The 14109-nt window shown below is 38.7% G+C and overlaps 1 protein-coding gene across 1 annotated transcript; it reads right to left on the bottom strand.

Moving 5' to 3' along the window:
- Positions 1–1173: 1173 nt before the first annotated feature.
- slc6a18 (solute carrier family 6 member 18) lies at positions 1174–13877 on the bottom strand. The gene is made up of 13 exons (XM_030788495.1): positions 13778–13877; positions 6271–6384; positions 5200–5340; positions 4693–4830; positions 4242–4423; positions 3806–3920; positions 3490–3619; positions 3166–3294; positions 2800–2956; positions 2365–2569; positions 1965–2124; positions 1712–1874; positions 1174–1365 (listed from the first exon to the last, which is right to left on the bottom strand). The coding sequence occupies exons 1-13, from the start codon at positions 13875–13877 to the stop codon at positions 1174–1176; spliced, it is 1926 nt and encodes a 641-aa protein (XP_030644355.1).
- Positions 13878–14109: the final 232 nt, after the last annotated feature.

The following is a 14109-nucleotide window of genomic DNA, read 5'->3' as shown; positions in this document are numbered from 1 at the left end:
ATTTCATCTAGAGAACCAGTAGGCACTAACTGAAGACTAGATGTTTTGTCTAACTGTGGTAAGGAGAGCTTAGATGAAGATCAGAGTTTTGTTTAACTGTGGTGAGGAGAGCTTAGATGAAGATCAGAGTTTTGTTTAACTGTGGTAAGCATGTGAAGTATGACTGCCCGCACCTGACTAACCAGATTTCCCTCCCATGCAGTTAATGATGAGAGATAACGCTTGTTATATCAATATAAAACTGAGCCGTGATAAGAGCTTCTTGTAAACATTACCAGTTAAATAGTTAATTTGAAGATCTAAAGGTCAGTGTTGCTATCGAAGATTACCGCCAAAGTTGTTTCCTCCCTCTTCCCTTTCTTCTGTTTTTTTCCTGCTTCTTACGTCGTTTTTGTTCTTTGAGGTGTCCGTTTGGCATCTTGTAGTTAACCAAAAACTGATTTGGCTTCAGCGCTTTTGGCAGACCAAAGAACGGCCAAATTTTTTTTTTTTCTGCTATTTGTCACTGTGGCAGTCAGACATTAATCCATCCGGTGGAATGTGGACATTTTTATTTCTGAAAGTTAATCAGTTTCTCTGAACGTTGTCAAAATGTGTGGTTTTTTTTTTCGTTTTCTGTCAGTCAAAGATTACAATACACTTACATTTAACTGGAATGCTTTCTAGTGTTTGTATGTCACTAACTCAAACAATTATTTTCATTTGTTTATTATTTTTATATGCAAATATCTTTAACATTAAAAAACAGATTGTATTTAGTTTTTAAAAAAACGTTTTTTAAAAAAAAAAAAAAACAGAAGAATGTGCAGCAGTACAACTTTAACACAAAGTCCAATATAATTTACCATACTTAAATTAAATCTCAACATTCAGTAAATGGTATTAAGACAGCTATTAGTATTTTTTACCACGGCAGCCATAATTTTCCACTGCAGTCTATTCAGTATCCACTAACCAGTGATGCACTCCTCTCCCTTCATCTGCTGATATATCAAATAGACAAGGTTTGTTCAAAATAAGCTCTAGAAACTGAATTGTAGGTCCTTTTGATATTGAATGGGAATCTCAGGCATGAATGAATGGAATGAAATGCAGGGGGGGGGGGGGGGGGGGGGGGGGGGGGTTTCAGCCTTTTAGGGAAAACTAATAAAGAGTCCACTCCAGCTGAAGTTGCTACTGGTCCCCAGTGTAGGCTGTGTTTTCGTACGGGTTTGGTAAGCGGGAGTCTACTGTTGTTTTCTTGCAAACAATGAGCCTGTACAGTGCTGCTGCTGGAATGGGGATCACGGGAATGGCAGCGAGGAGAATGCATACGCCAAAGACCCAGTCAGGATACGGCTTAATATCAAACTCAGGGAACTTTTCCTGTATGGGAACAAAAGAACAGACCTGTCTTAAGAGTAACAGATAACACCATGCATGTAAGTTTGATCTCAATATCTTTTAAAGAGTGTTTCCTAGTCTTGCTCATAGAGATCCATCGCACTGTACATTTTAGTTTTTTTTTTGTTTTTTTTTCACCTATAACACACCTGGTAAAACTAATTAGACTTGAGTAGTTAAAGTAGGCATGTTAGATCAGGGAGGGAGTGTTTTTACTTTAGTCTGTGTGATTTTTTTTTTTTTTTTTAGGTTTGGTCAATGTCAGAGTGAGTTACTATATCAGGTGATGTAGTCATTTTGTGTGAAAGCTTCACCTGTTCACACTTACATAATTAGGGTTCCATGCCGGATACTTTGGATGCTCCTGCACTTGAACAGCTATGTAAGCGATGAACACAACAAACAGCATAATGGGACTGATAAACATCCAGCATGCACGCCAAAACAGGTTGGGCTTCCTGCCTGTCATGTATTCAATGTCCGCACTGAACCTGGAACATAAGAGCAAACAGTGATTGTAAATAGTGGGCGCGAATGCAAGTATAGAGATGTATTAACGTATCGTGTCAAAGCGCTCCTACCGGTTCATTCCATAAAAGTAGACCACACCAATGATCTCAAAGAAGGCAATGACGAGGAGAGGAACAGAGCCCACATAACTGTTGAAGATCTCCAGCCAGTAGTTCCCAGAGCCCATGGTGAAAATCAGAGCAAACAAGAAGGACACTAAACAAATCAGACCTAAGGGGAAGGAGCAAGAGAGTAGAGCTACTGAAACCATACTCACTGTTAAATTTAAGTCACCTCTTCCAATGGGCTACCGATTGCCGAGCCCAGTGGAGAAAGTAGTTTGATATTTAGCTGAAACAGTTTTTACATTAAGAGAGCGTGCATAATTTGCTGTGAACAAGATGAATTTTTCAAGTGTATGTGTAAGATTCTGACGTATCATGGATTACTATCTGACTTCGTGTCACATACCTGTGAAAATTTCCTTGGGTATCCACTTTGGCACCAAATGGAGGTCCAGCAGTGGGGTGAGGACCCCTTCTAAGTTGCCAAACATGGAAGAAAGTCCCAGACTGAAGAGCATAACAAAGAACAGCACGGACCACACCTGAGAGCCAGGCATCTCGATCACAGCCTCAGTGAACACAATAAAAGCCAGGCCTGTACCTGATGCGCTCTAGACCATCAAGAGATAGAATACACGTTTTGGTTAGAATACAAGAATGGTACAACTCAATGTACAGTACAATGTGTCATGTGACTACATTAGAACTACTGCATTGTTACACTCTACACAGTGTTCCTGGTCTTGCACACCACCAGATACTAGCAAATCTTTGTTAATCCCAAGTGTAATACTGACTCCAATAGAAAGGCTACTGTTTCATTCTGAATGAAAGACATTACCTGTTCCAGAAACTTTTGGAGTTCACAGGATTTAAGCTGTAGGCTGGCGAATTTGTCAGGATATGTGCTGTTGAGGTAGCTACTCCAGGATTCATAGTTTTCAATTGTAATGTTTTGATCGCCAATGTCAAAGGCATTGGTCATTTCCAATATGTTACTACAAGAAAAGAGGAGGAAAAGATAAATCTATTTATACAATAGTAAAAGGTGTCTCAGGAATAACAGGAAATCATAATAGTTGGTGAATTAAATAATATTAAATTATGGTAGAATATATACTATGAGTATTACCATAATTGGCAGCTTAAGACAGCTTTATTGTAGTAGTTTATTTTAATGAATATAGGAGGTAATAGTAAAAGTCACCCATTCAAACAACTGTGGAAGTTGGAAGTTGCCTTAAAGCCCAGGATGGCAAATACAGGGATGGAGGCATACAGGGATGTGGCGCTGTTTATACACCCCACAAGAACAGTGTCTCTTTCACAGTTGTTCCTGTACAACACACACATACACAGATATTAGTGCCTTTTAATATTATATCAAATTTGGTTTTAGTTGTAAATTTGTGCCTTCTGCTGTTGAATTTGTACAAATTTGAAAATGTTTCAATTGTGTATGTGAATTAACACTACTATGTACTGAGTCAGGGTAATTTTGATTTCAAGACACAGACATAACAGGTCTTACTTTTCTGAGTTATAGCTGGAAAAGGCAATGAGACCTCCAAACGCTAGTGACAGGGAGAAGAAGATTTGAGTGGCAGCATCTAGCCAGACCCGAGGGTTCTTCAGCAGTTCCCACTGATGAAACAACTCAGCTCATTTAAATGTATTTAATAAAGACATCTTTAACACTTTATTGCTGTGTTTGCATAATGACCATCCACATATGTTTTTTTTTTATTACTTTACTAGATCATGCTGTCTTTCTTTACATCTCTGAGATATGTTTTCGATCCAAGTAGTTTAGAACTTTAGAATTTCACCAGTAAGGTATTGTGAACTCACATCAGGGGTAAAGAGGTAAACCAAACCATCTGTTGCACCAGGGAGGGTTAATGCGCGAATGAGGAAAATAGTCAGCACCAGGTATGGGAAAGTGGCTGTTACATAGACTGCCTGTGTGGGTGACACATTCAAACACAGTTAGGAACTGCACTGTGTCCCAACAATACTGCAGTTTGTCTGCAAATCTGTGCAAATGTCTGAATACAGTGTAAAAGAGATCTTTTAGAGACCACATAGAGATATATATATATAGACATTATACATATATATTTTATATATGCAGACCCACACCTACATACATATCTCAGGGGTGCAGATAATGAACACATTATTGTTCTGCAAAAATTTGCAGCTTCTTAAATTTAACTGATCAATAAAACATGTTCTCTCTGAAGAGTTACAACTGCCCTTAAGTGCTGCTTAAATCCTTACCTTGCCAATAGTCTCTATGCCACGGATGAAGCAGATATAGACAACACACCACGCCGTAGCTGTGCTTATAATCATCCACCACTGTAAGGATCCATTTATCTCAACAGCAGGTGTGATGTTTAGTGTCTGTCGATACCAGAAATAATTTACAGGAGTGCTCACTTTACATTCCTCTTCATAGTCTGCAATTGCAAAGGATGGATATCAGCATAATCTAACAGATTATTTGCCTTGAGAATATGTAATAGTTACTAAATTCCTGGAAAACTTCCAAGGTAATTTTTGTAGTAGTGCTAGATGGTCAAAGAAATAAGTTTAGCACGTTATAATAAGTGACTGGGCAGTTAAACAATATCATGACTGAGTCAGCATTGTGTTCGATTATGGTCAACTAGATTTGTAATTTTTAGCCGACATTGTGTGTCTGAGTGAGTGTGTCTAAGAGATATACCTGTCAAGTTTTTATTGAGAGGACAGTCACGCCAGGGCAACGGTTCTTGAAAAGAGTGAAAGAAATACCAGAGCACCCAGGCCAGGATGGTGTTATAGAACAAACTGACTAGGAAAGACACCAGCATGGAAGCTATTCCTGTTGTCAAAAAAAAAATGTTATTAAAGAAAAGAAAGAAAGAAAGAAAGAAAGAAACGTTCAGAGAGGATGTATTTGCAATGTTTTCTCTCACTGAATTTTTACTAGGCAAATATAAGATTACTCAGACCCATGCACCCAACTGCTATTCATTGTTACCCCGTTTTCTTTAAAATATGTAATAGAATGGTTTATCCATTCAATAATAACGCTAGTCCACACCAGCACCAGTAGCGTGTTTTTTCTTTTTTGGAATGTGTCAAGATTTAGTTGAGAGACGTTGACTGTGTCAGGTTCTGTAATATCATGTGCTAAAGTGAGTAACGTTAGTGCCATTGGTAAAAATAGCTTATGAGAACTGTAACTGACCCACTCCACTCAGATACGGCGATATGGAGTTCCAGACACCGATACTACCCATGCGTAGACGCTGCCCGATTGCCAGTTCCAGGTACAGCAGAGGTAGACCCTCAAACACCAGCGCTATCAAGTAAGGGATCAGGAATGCGCCTGGGAAACATTTTACACAGGTCAGAATTCATTCCATGTTCTGTAGCCTACTTCTCTTTCCCACATACTCTGATAACCGTCATTCTTGTCAACATATGAGGCAACTGGAGGGAAAATCACGTTTGTATACGTACATATTCTGCGATATGTGTGTATATCCAAGGGTTTTTGTTTAATTGGTAATCCAAATGAAATGAGAAACGGTGAGGACGCTAGCATATAGCATCTTTTACCTGGTTTTAAGTCAATGGCTTTATCTTATCTTGTTTGTCTAACCCAGTTTCCATACATCGGCTCTCTGTAATTGATTTTCTCACATTAAATGATTTATTTTCAAGGGTAAATGTGCATTAGAAATGATCGTGTGTGCCACTTAGAAACAAAACAAAACAAAAAAAATAAATAATAATAATAATAATAATAATAGTAATAATAATAAAAACTCTTGAGAAAAAGTGCTTGTCAACATGCTGTGATTGTAATAATACTGCAGCATGACTTTACTATAAAGCAAAGTCACAAAAGTCGTGATATGAAGGAATTCTCTCCCGCCTGTTCTATGCATAGTGGTCATGCCGTTCTGACAAATCTCAGTATGACATACTTCTCCTTATTCTGGGCAGTGCATCACTAGGATGATGCTTATTTAGTCATATTTATAATATCTATGTTATGATGACAGACAATACAGATATTGCTAATCTAGTACTCCTGATTCCTAATGCTGAATGGTGGATCACACACACATTACTCATTGTACTTCAAAATTTATCAATGAAATAGCACACTGATATTACTCACACTCATCCTTACTACTTAGTCTTTATCAGATGTTTTTCTGAACCTGATTTGTAGAATGACATAGAAAAAGGGCTACCCAAACACTGAAAACATTAATATTTTTTTGTGAGGGGAAAAAAACCAACTCACCTCCTCCATAGATCTGGCAAAGGTAAGGAAATCTCCAAACATTCCCTACCCCCACGGCAAATCCAATACAAGTGAGGAGATACTGGACCTTATTGTCCCACTTTGGGCGCTCCTCTGTCTTGCTTGCAGTCCCTTCAAATGTGTTGCTCTCCCCCATCCTAATGTCCAAATGTATTACAATGTAGGTTTCCTTGCGCAGTTGAGATGAGTCCTCCCGGGATGGTTGAGACTCGTCTGGGTTTGCTGCTTCACTGCCTCTCTGACTCCCCGTGCTTTGAGGAAGGGATTTGTTTTGAGCCGTGTCAGGGAGGTGGCTTTATATATTTGAGGTGCACACCAGGAAGAAGAATGTCTGAGCAATTAGACAATCATTTTGTTCCTCTTGTGTTTGTTTAGAATCTTGTTCCACAAAGGTCTATTGTTGTTGACTAGTTTAATGGATAACTCTCTGATGCTTCATTACTGAAAGTAGTAATGGTGAAATGGCTAGTTAGGGTTGACAACCACTTAGCAAACCCATAAAAAAAAAATGCATGACATGGCTATAATATTTTATAATCCATATAACTTTTTATGTGACATCTTACATCAGTTTTTTTTTATATATAGATATACATATTTTAAAAGGATAAAGTCCTGCCTTGTAAAAAGGGAAGCGTACAAATTTGGCAAAACAACCTTTCCTCCTTTTTTTTAAGCAACTGCTGCCCATTGTAAAAGTGAGTTAAGGGAGGCTTAAAACTTCTAATGAGATCTAACTTTAAAAAAATAACAACTAAATTTGTTGGTTGAGAAGCTTTCTTTGAGCTTTATATGAACAAGATGCTTGTGCTTATACTTGTGTATGATGAAGTTACATGATTTAGTTGTGTTTGGCTGTGTTTTGTAACCTGGTAATCTCCATTTTTGACTCTCATGAGAATACTACAGTAAAATCAATAACAAGCTGATGATTAGCTCTAAAAACAATGAGGCGTGAACGAGGTTCATGTGCAAAGCTTTTCTAACTTGGAAATCATATGTCACAAACAGAAACTTTTTATCTGTTCAACAAAAGTCATATTTTCCCATGGTAGCTGTATGGTGTGACAATAGTGTGTTGTTACTGGCCTCCAATTAACTTGATAAAGAACAAATCATATTAAACTAACTGCCTCCCATTGCAGCTGTGTCCTCTGTGTAGTGCAACACACTCAGCAGAAGAGAGAGTGAAGGGAGTAGTGAAGGGATAGTGAATAGTGAAGGGATACTGCTGCTATACAAATGGAGTATGTGACTTTTAGAAGTGTGCTGAAAGGAATTACCTCGACCCTTAATGATGTGTTTAGGCGGAAACCAGTGATGGTGGGGTGACTTCAAAAGTCTTTTTTTAGATATCAACTTTCATTATTTAGTCATGTATAGCATGTAAATGTCCTTGAAGTTCTGAATTTTCCTTGAAATATTGACAGCTGCAAGCACATACAACATTAGAACACATTTGTACTGAGAATGTTTTGATATAAATTCCTTTCTTGGTTCCATGAATACCTTGGAATAAAACTGTTAAATGTATTTATTATACGGTTCCTCAGAATGCTGCAGAAAGTTCCACTGAACTGAATGGGCCACTCCAACGTTCAGAGGTCCGACATTTCTTGATAATGACGGCTGGAAAAAATTAATAACCGCTGCGACTGGGAACGGGTTTAGTGCTTCTGATTCATATCTTTCATATCATTCCACAAATCGTCCGTCCACTTCATATCGTCCGGAAATTCATGGTAATTTGTATCTGACAATAGCACGTTGCTACTTGCAACTTCAAAATTCTATTTGCTAGAGGGACTATTTTTCTCAGCGGAAGCCACGAAAGGGCAACAAAATCATTCAAATGAAATACTGTGTGAAGTTTCTTTTAGCATTTTGGCAAGTACCGTATAATAAGCGGGATAACGCATAGTCCGCCGGTCTCAGCTGCGTGTCGGTGTCCTGTTCGTCCTGCCGGGATTTATTTTGCGATAATGACTGGCGGACTGCACATTAGTGATGGGAATTCCGGCTCTGATCTCGGATCATTTGGCTCAGCTTAGCAATAAGCGCCGGCTCTTTCGGCTCCCAAACGGCTCTTCATTCAGTACCACTTCCGACTTTTTAAACTCAGCCAAATTTAGCAATGTTTTGACGTATGATTGATATGTGTGTACGTATATCACTTAAAGTTGGCTATTCAATGTAATTATACTAAACCTTATCATTTCCAGAATACTGTTTACATTAAGTTTGTTATAAAAAACATTAATGTAAAAGCATGAAACACTATTACATGTGTATTGAACGTTTTATTTATATTGAACCTTGTAAATGAGCATTTTGCTACATCTTGTTTTCTGTTGTTCGCACTCTCTCATCTCTGTGCTCTGTTGACCTTCAGCCCACTCCTCCGCCCCCTTTCACTTTTAACCCTTTTAACCTGATCCTTGTCTGTCATCACGCATTGCACGGCATGCACATCAACGCAATATTCAGTCAGTGCATGGAGTGCCTGTGGCCGAGCAGAGTGGCAAAAAGATCATCCTATTACTCTGTCTTCTATTAACAAAAAAAAAGAAAAAACAAAAAAAAGAAAGAAAGAAAGAAAAAAAGAAATCGGCTCAGACGGGAGCCGGCACCCGTTGTTCACATAAAGGAGCCGGCTCATAGAGCTGGCTCGTTCGCGACCAACACATTACTACTACACATTATCCCTTACACAATGTCAAGAGGACAAAAAGTAAGATCTGGTTAGACTTCAAAGAATTAAACTGGGAGTACAAGTACACTCACAGACGAAATGTACTTGACAAGGGTTCGTACTCTTACTGATTCAGAGTCAGGCCCACAACATACAGCCATGATTCAGATAAGAACATCGAGATAAATAAGATGTGCCTTTGGGTATCTGTGGAAGTTGCCTCCCGCTTGTGAAAGTATTGGTGAGGTGTACGTGCATCGTTGTGCTTGGACAACATAGTACAGTTTGATCTGAACTGCATGTTATGTCTGAGGTTTGAAATATTCTCTTACAATCCCAGCAAGGTCTTACTGACTGAAGTACATTTGTTCCTTTGCTGGCTAGAATATGGAAAACATGAACAGGGACGACACTTTTTCAGCAAGAATCCAGTGCTCATTTGAATACTTTACAATACAGTACAAATTTAACATCCAGTATGAGTACACAGCAGGTTGGGATAAAAACCCATATAGTACATAAGCCATCTGATAGAAAAACCTGTGTAAGTTTTAGCAATAATGCCGAATAAGGTCCTGCAGAGAAAAGGCACTTACACTATAAACTGTAAATTGTAAAACTTTAACTTGTAAAAAGCTGTTCAGAAATTAGCTGCTTTTTGTTATAACAGACTTGTCTATTTTGTTATAATAGACCCACTGTAAAAGGGTTAACACTTGTTGACGTTTATATCTTATTTGACTGTTAAGCAAAGCCCCTCTGCTGGACTCACCTGTCTGTACCATATATGTAAACCACTGATGCCATCTCAAAGAGGACAACATAATGGAATGAAGAAAGTTGTCAAACAGCGCCACCCAGCAATTGCCAGACCACTGGGCAAAGATGAGTGCAGTGGTAAAGAACACCATGACCACAAAGCAGCACTAATATGTATTTGTCATGGATATTACTAAAAAATGTAACTGTCAGCCCCAAACATATAATTTATAATTCGTCTTAAAAATGCACCCTAAGTTGTTAAAACACACTGACCCGTGAACACCTCAGTTGGCCTTGTTTTGGGAAGAATACTGAGGTCTTGGAAGGGTACAACAACCCCCTCAATGTTGCCACACATGAAGGACCATCCCAGACAGGCAAACATAATGAAGAGGAGGGGCAACCACAGCTGGGAAACGGGCATGTTGGTAATAGCTCCTGTATGCATGATGAATGCCAAACCAGTACCTTCAACACTTTGCATGAAGCAGAACACAGACAACTAAACATTTTCATTTAAAAAAAAAAAAAAGTTGGGAAAGGTCCAATAAATGGTTTCCAAAATGAGATTTAATGAAAGCATACACATGAATATTGTCTGAATTTAAAAAAAAATTATGAAAAGTTTCATTGCTTGGTGGCTGGAGGATATTATGAGGATCATTTGTAGTTGTTATTTTGCAATTGACATTGATTTGGGGACAAGAAAAGTTGTTTTTTTTTTACTTCACTGAGAAATGTTTGCAAATCTTATGCTTTCAGTTTTAAGCCCTGAATGATTTTTATGAACATATGTCATTGAGACTGTAAAACACTTCATTATAGTTGCTCTCTGTAATATTACCCTCTGGAGGATCAAAAATTTAATATTGCCAGGATATTTCTAAAATAAAAAAGCAACAGAATATGATGGCAACATGAAATGTTGACCTAAACGTCTCTTTGAAACAGCTGGGCGCAGTTCATCACTTGCTCATGCAATCCTCAAAGTTCTTTGAGGCCCTGAACCCAATGATTGAGTGGATTACTGTTGCTGCATTGGTTGTAACTATGGTGAGAATTACAGCATCTAATTCACAGCTGTTACTCCAGTGTGGAAAAAAAAAAATCACAAAACACATAATCGCACCTCTGGGATTGCTGAGTCTTTGCTAGGTTTGACGTCATGTAAGCTGGATAAGTTGCGTAATTTTCATTCAGTTCCATTGATATCCCAAAAAGTTGCATTCTCTCTTTGTATTATGACTCCCTGCACAGAGTTGTAGCTAGAGAAGGAGATAAGTCCTCCAAACACAGTGCGTGAGGAGTAAAATACTTGAGTGCCTGCTATCAGCGAGGTAGTTGGAATCATCAGCTCAAGGAACTGGAAAGTGCGATTTGAGTAGATTTAGACCTCGTAAAATCACTCCAGGTTTATGCTGGCTTAGGATAACTTCAAGGTGAGTGGGTGGAGACTCTGATAATCTCTAATGAAAGGTCACACTTAAAAAAAAAAACCAAACAAACGCACATCTGTTATGAAAAGGAACTTGATTCTGCTCACAGAGCCTTTAAGAATCAAACCTCTAATCAGGAAGATAGAGAGAACCAAGTCAGGGAGAGTGAATGTTACATACACAGCCTAATGAGATCGATAGAGAAATCATGAAATTCATTAGACCTCTGTTTAAAGTACTCCCCACAGTTTTTTTTTAACTGATTGACAGTTTTTAATGCCATTTGAATCCTGCCTTGCCCATGGATTCAGTGTCTTGGAGGCAGCAGATTAAGAGAACAGCGCATGCACAGACTAGGCAGACCACCAACCACCACTGTAGTCCCTGACTCATCCATGTCAGCAGATGTGTTTAGAGTTTCTCTTAACCAGAAATAATCCACAAGGGAGCTACAGCAACACCCTGATACCAGGCCTCGAAACAAATTCCAAAAGCATTCTCTAAGACTGGAATTGCGACATAGACAGGAAACTACACAAAGTACAGCATTATATGAGGGATAACTTTTGAGTTACTGGGACAATGCGATTGGTAGAAATACTGAAAATGGGCAAAACATGGATTGCCTGTCCTATTTTCATAAACTGGACAATAATGATGGTGTTTTAGTGAAGGGAAACCAGGAAAGACACAATCATGGATTCAGTTCCCGTTGGAAATGAAACACATGCTCATAAACATAGCCACAGACACATTGTCTTTTTCTTACAAAAAAAAAAAAAAAATGAAGAAAGCGACAGTCATACCCTAACAGATGACAGAGATTTTAATTTTACTTGCATTTCCATATATCACATACTCTTAGCTTGAAAGTTATTTTTGGTGACTCTTTTGTGACTCACAGACTCCAGTTACGTAGGAACTGATGGATTTCCACTCTCCCGCACTGTCCTCCCTCGGCCTCTGACTGACTGCAAAGTTCCCTCCAGGACCAGTCGGATCAAGAATGGTATTATGAATGCATCTGTGAACATAGTGAGAAGTGATGCCATCCATACAGTCATCAGTAACAATCCTGTTAAATGAATTTAACCTTAAAATTATTGAATTTGCAGGAAGATTTTAAAAATACTCAATTGTATCCTGGCTGCCTTTGACAACTCATTGTATTCTATTTACACTGATCTTGCTGTTGTCATGGCAGTAGATAAACTGACTTGCTTAATATCAAGGTGCCTGTGTTGACCACTAGGGGGAGCTAACTGCTTTCAGAATTGTCAGACATGTTGGCTAGTTCTATGTGTGTGGGTCCATAATTACACTTGATGAGAACAGGACCATTCAACTACAGCTACAATACCATGCGTGTTCCTGAGGTAGGATATGGAGGATTACTCTCTCTCCTTCTCTTACAGTTTTTCTTTTTATAATCAGTATATCGGCACTCATGGAATGCTTCTTTTTCAATCAAATTACTCAACTGAAAGTAACTGGGGTATAATTTGAAGAGATGAGTCTATAGGCATTTCTGTGAAGGAGTCTGCAGATTGGATGGAACTGGGCTACTCATTCCACCATCAAGGAACCATGCATCAGAAGAGAGCAGTTTGTGACTTTCTGTTGCGTGGTGGCGGAGTCACCAAATGCCACTCCCTCATAGACCGTGGTGGGCAGGATGGAATGTAAGTCCTATAAAGTGAACAGGTACAGATACAGGGAGCCGGTGGAGGGGAATGATTCAGTGTGTGACTAATAACTTTTTCAACACTTTTCTTATTTAATACCCTTCATATTCAGCATAGAATAATTCCAGACAATAAAGGCACAGCCCATACCTTTATGTAAGTTTTTATTTTGTCATAACATCATAACTTTCAAAAATACAGTGTTAATGGAATTGACCTCAGTTCTCTGTCATGCGTTACTCATGTTTACTGTTGGGTATATTAGGGATGAGAATTAAAAGTCTTGTGTTTGTTTCCATTCTTACCAAGGATCATATAATCACACACTCTCTTAAATGTCATTTGTTTGAAAAAAAAAAAAATCAAAAGATGTTTTCATTAACACTGCTGCAACAAACCAATTAAAACATTTAAAATGCGACTTGTGCCAACCTCAGACAAGAATAAATAAATAAAAATAAAAATCACAACTGTGGGAGATAATTTTGAATGACTTTGTTTGTTTCTTCACATTGTCTTTTGACATAAAGGGACAAGTGAAATAAACTGTTTTCCACAGCTGAGAAAACAAACCCAGATGAATATGTCTATGTAAACTTCTCTGTGTGTAATTTATACTTTACAAGGATTTTACTTTCAAACCAACTAATTTACAGTTCAGGTATATGATTCCTCTGCAGCCTGGAGTTGTGGAATTCTTTTGAACTCTTTTATCAGTTGATTTATTTTGACTGTGTGATTATCTTTCTCTCTGTGGTACGTGAAGCTCTGTACCTTCAGCGTGAACACACGGATCCCTCTCCAACTTACCTCCTCCATGGTTTTGGCACAGATAAGGGAACCACCAGACGTTGCCCAGTCCTGTGGAGAAGCCCACACAGGTGAGCATGTACCTGGCTTTGTTACTCCACTGAGGCCTCCGTCTCCTGCTTCCTCCACCTCCAGCCTCTCCAATGCGTCATAAGATGATATCCACTCATCCAGACCAGGGTTAGGCAGCTTCAGTTTCATGGTAGCTGCCTTCCACTTGTGTCTTCCCTCTCTGTCCCTGTCACTTTAATTTCCTTTGTTTGTGTGTGGGTCTGTGCTTATGGCAGTGTTGGCAAGCATTTTGTGTGTAAAATAGTCCATGTTTGAAGCCAAAGTATTTATAGACTTCTGTTCAGTGACAGAGGTCTCTCACTCTGAAACAAGTATGAACTAACTACCCTCTCCCAGCTCCTGCAGCCGTCGGCGCTCAGGT

This window comes from Chanos chanos, chromosome 12 (assembly GCF_902362185.1).
Source record: "Chanos chanos chromosome 12, fChaCha1.1, whole genome shotgun sequence".
Lineage (NCBI taxonomy): Eukaryota > Metazoa > Chordata > Actinopteri > Gonorynchiformes > Chanidae > Chanos > Chanos chanos.
The sequence above is the reverse complement of the archived record's forward strand: the minus strand, read 5'-3'. Positions and strand labels throughout refer to the sequence as shown.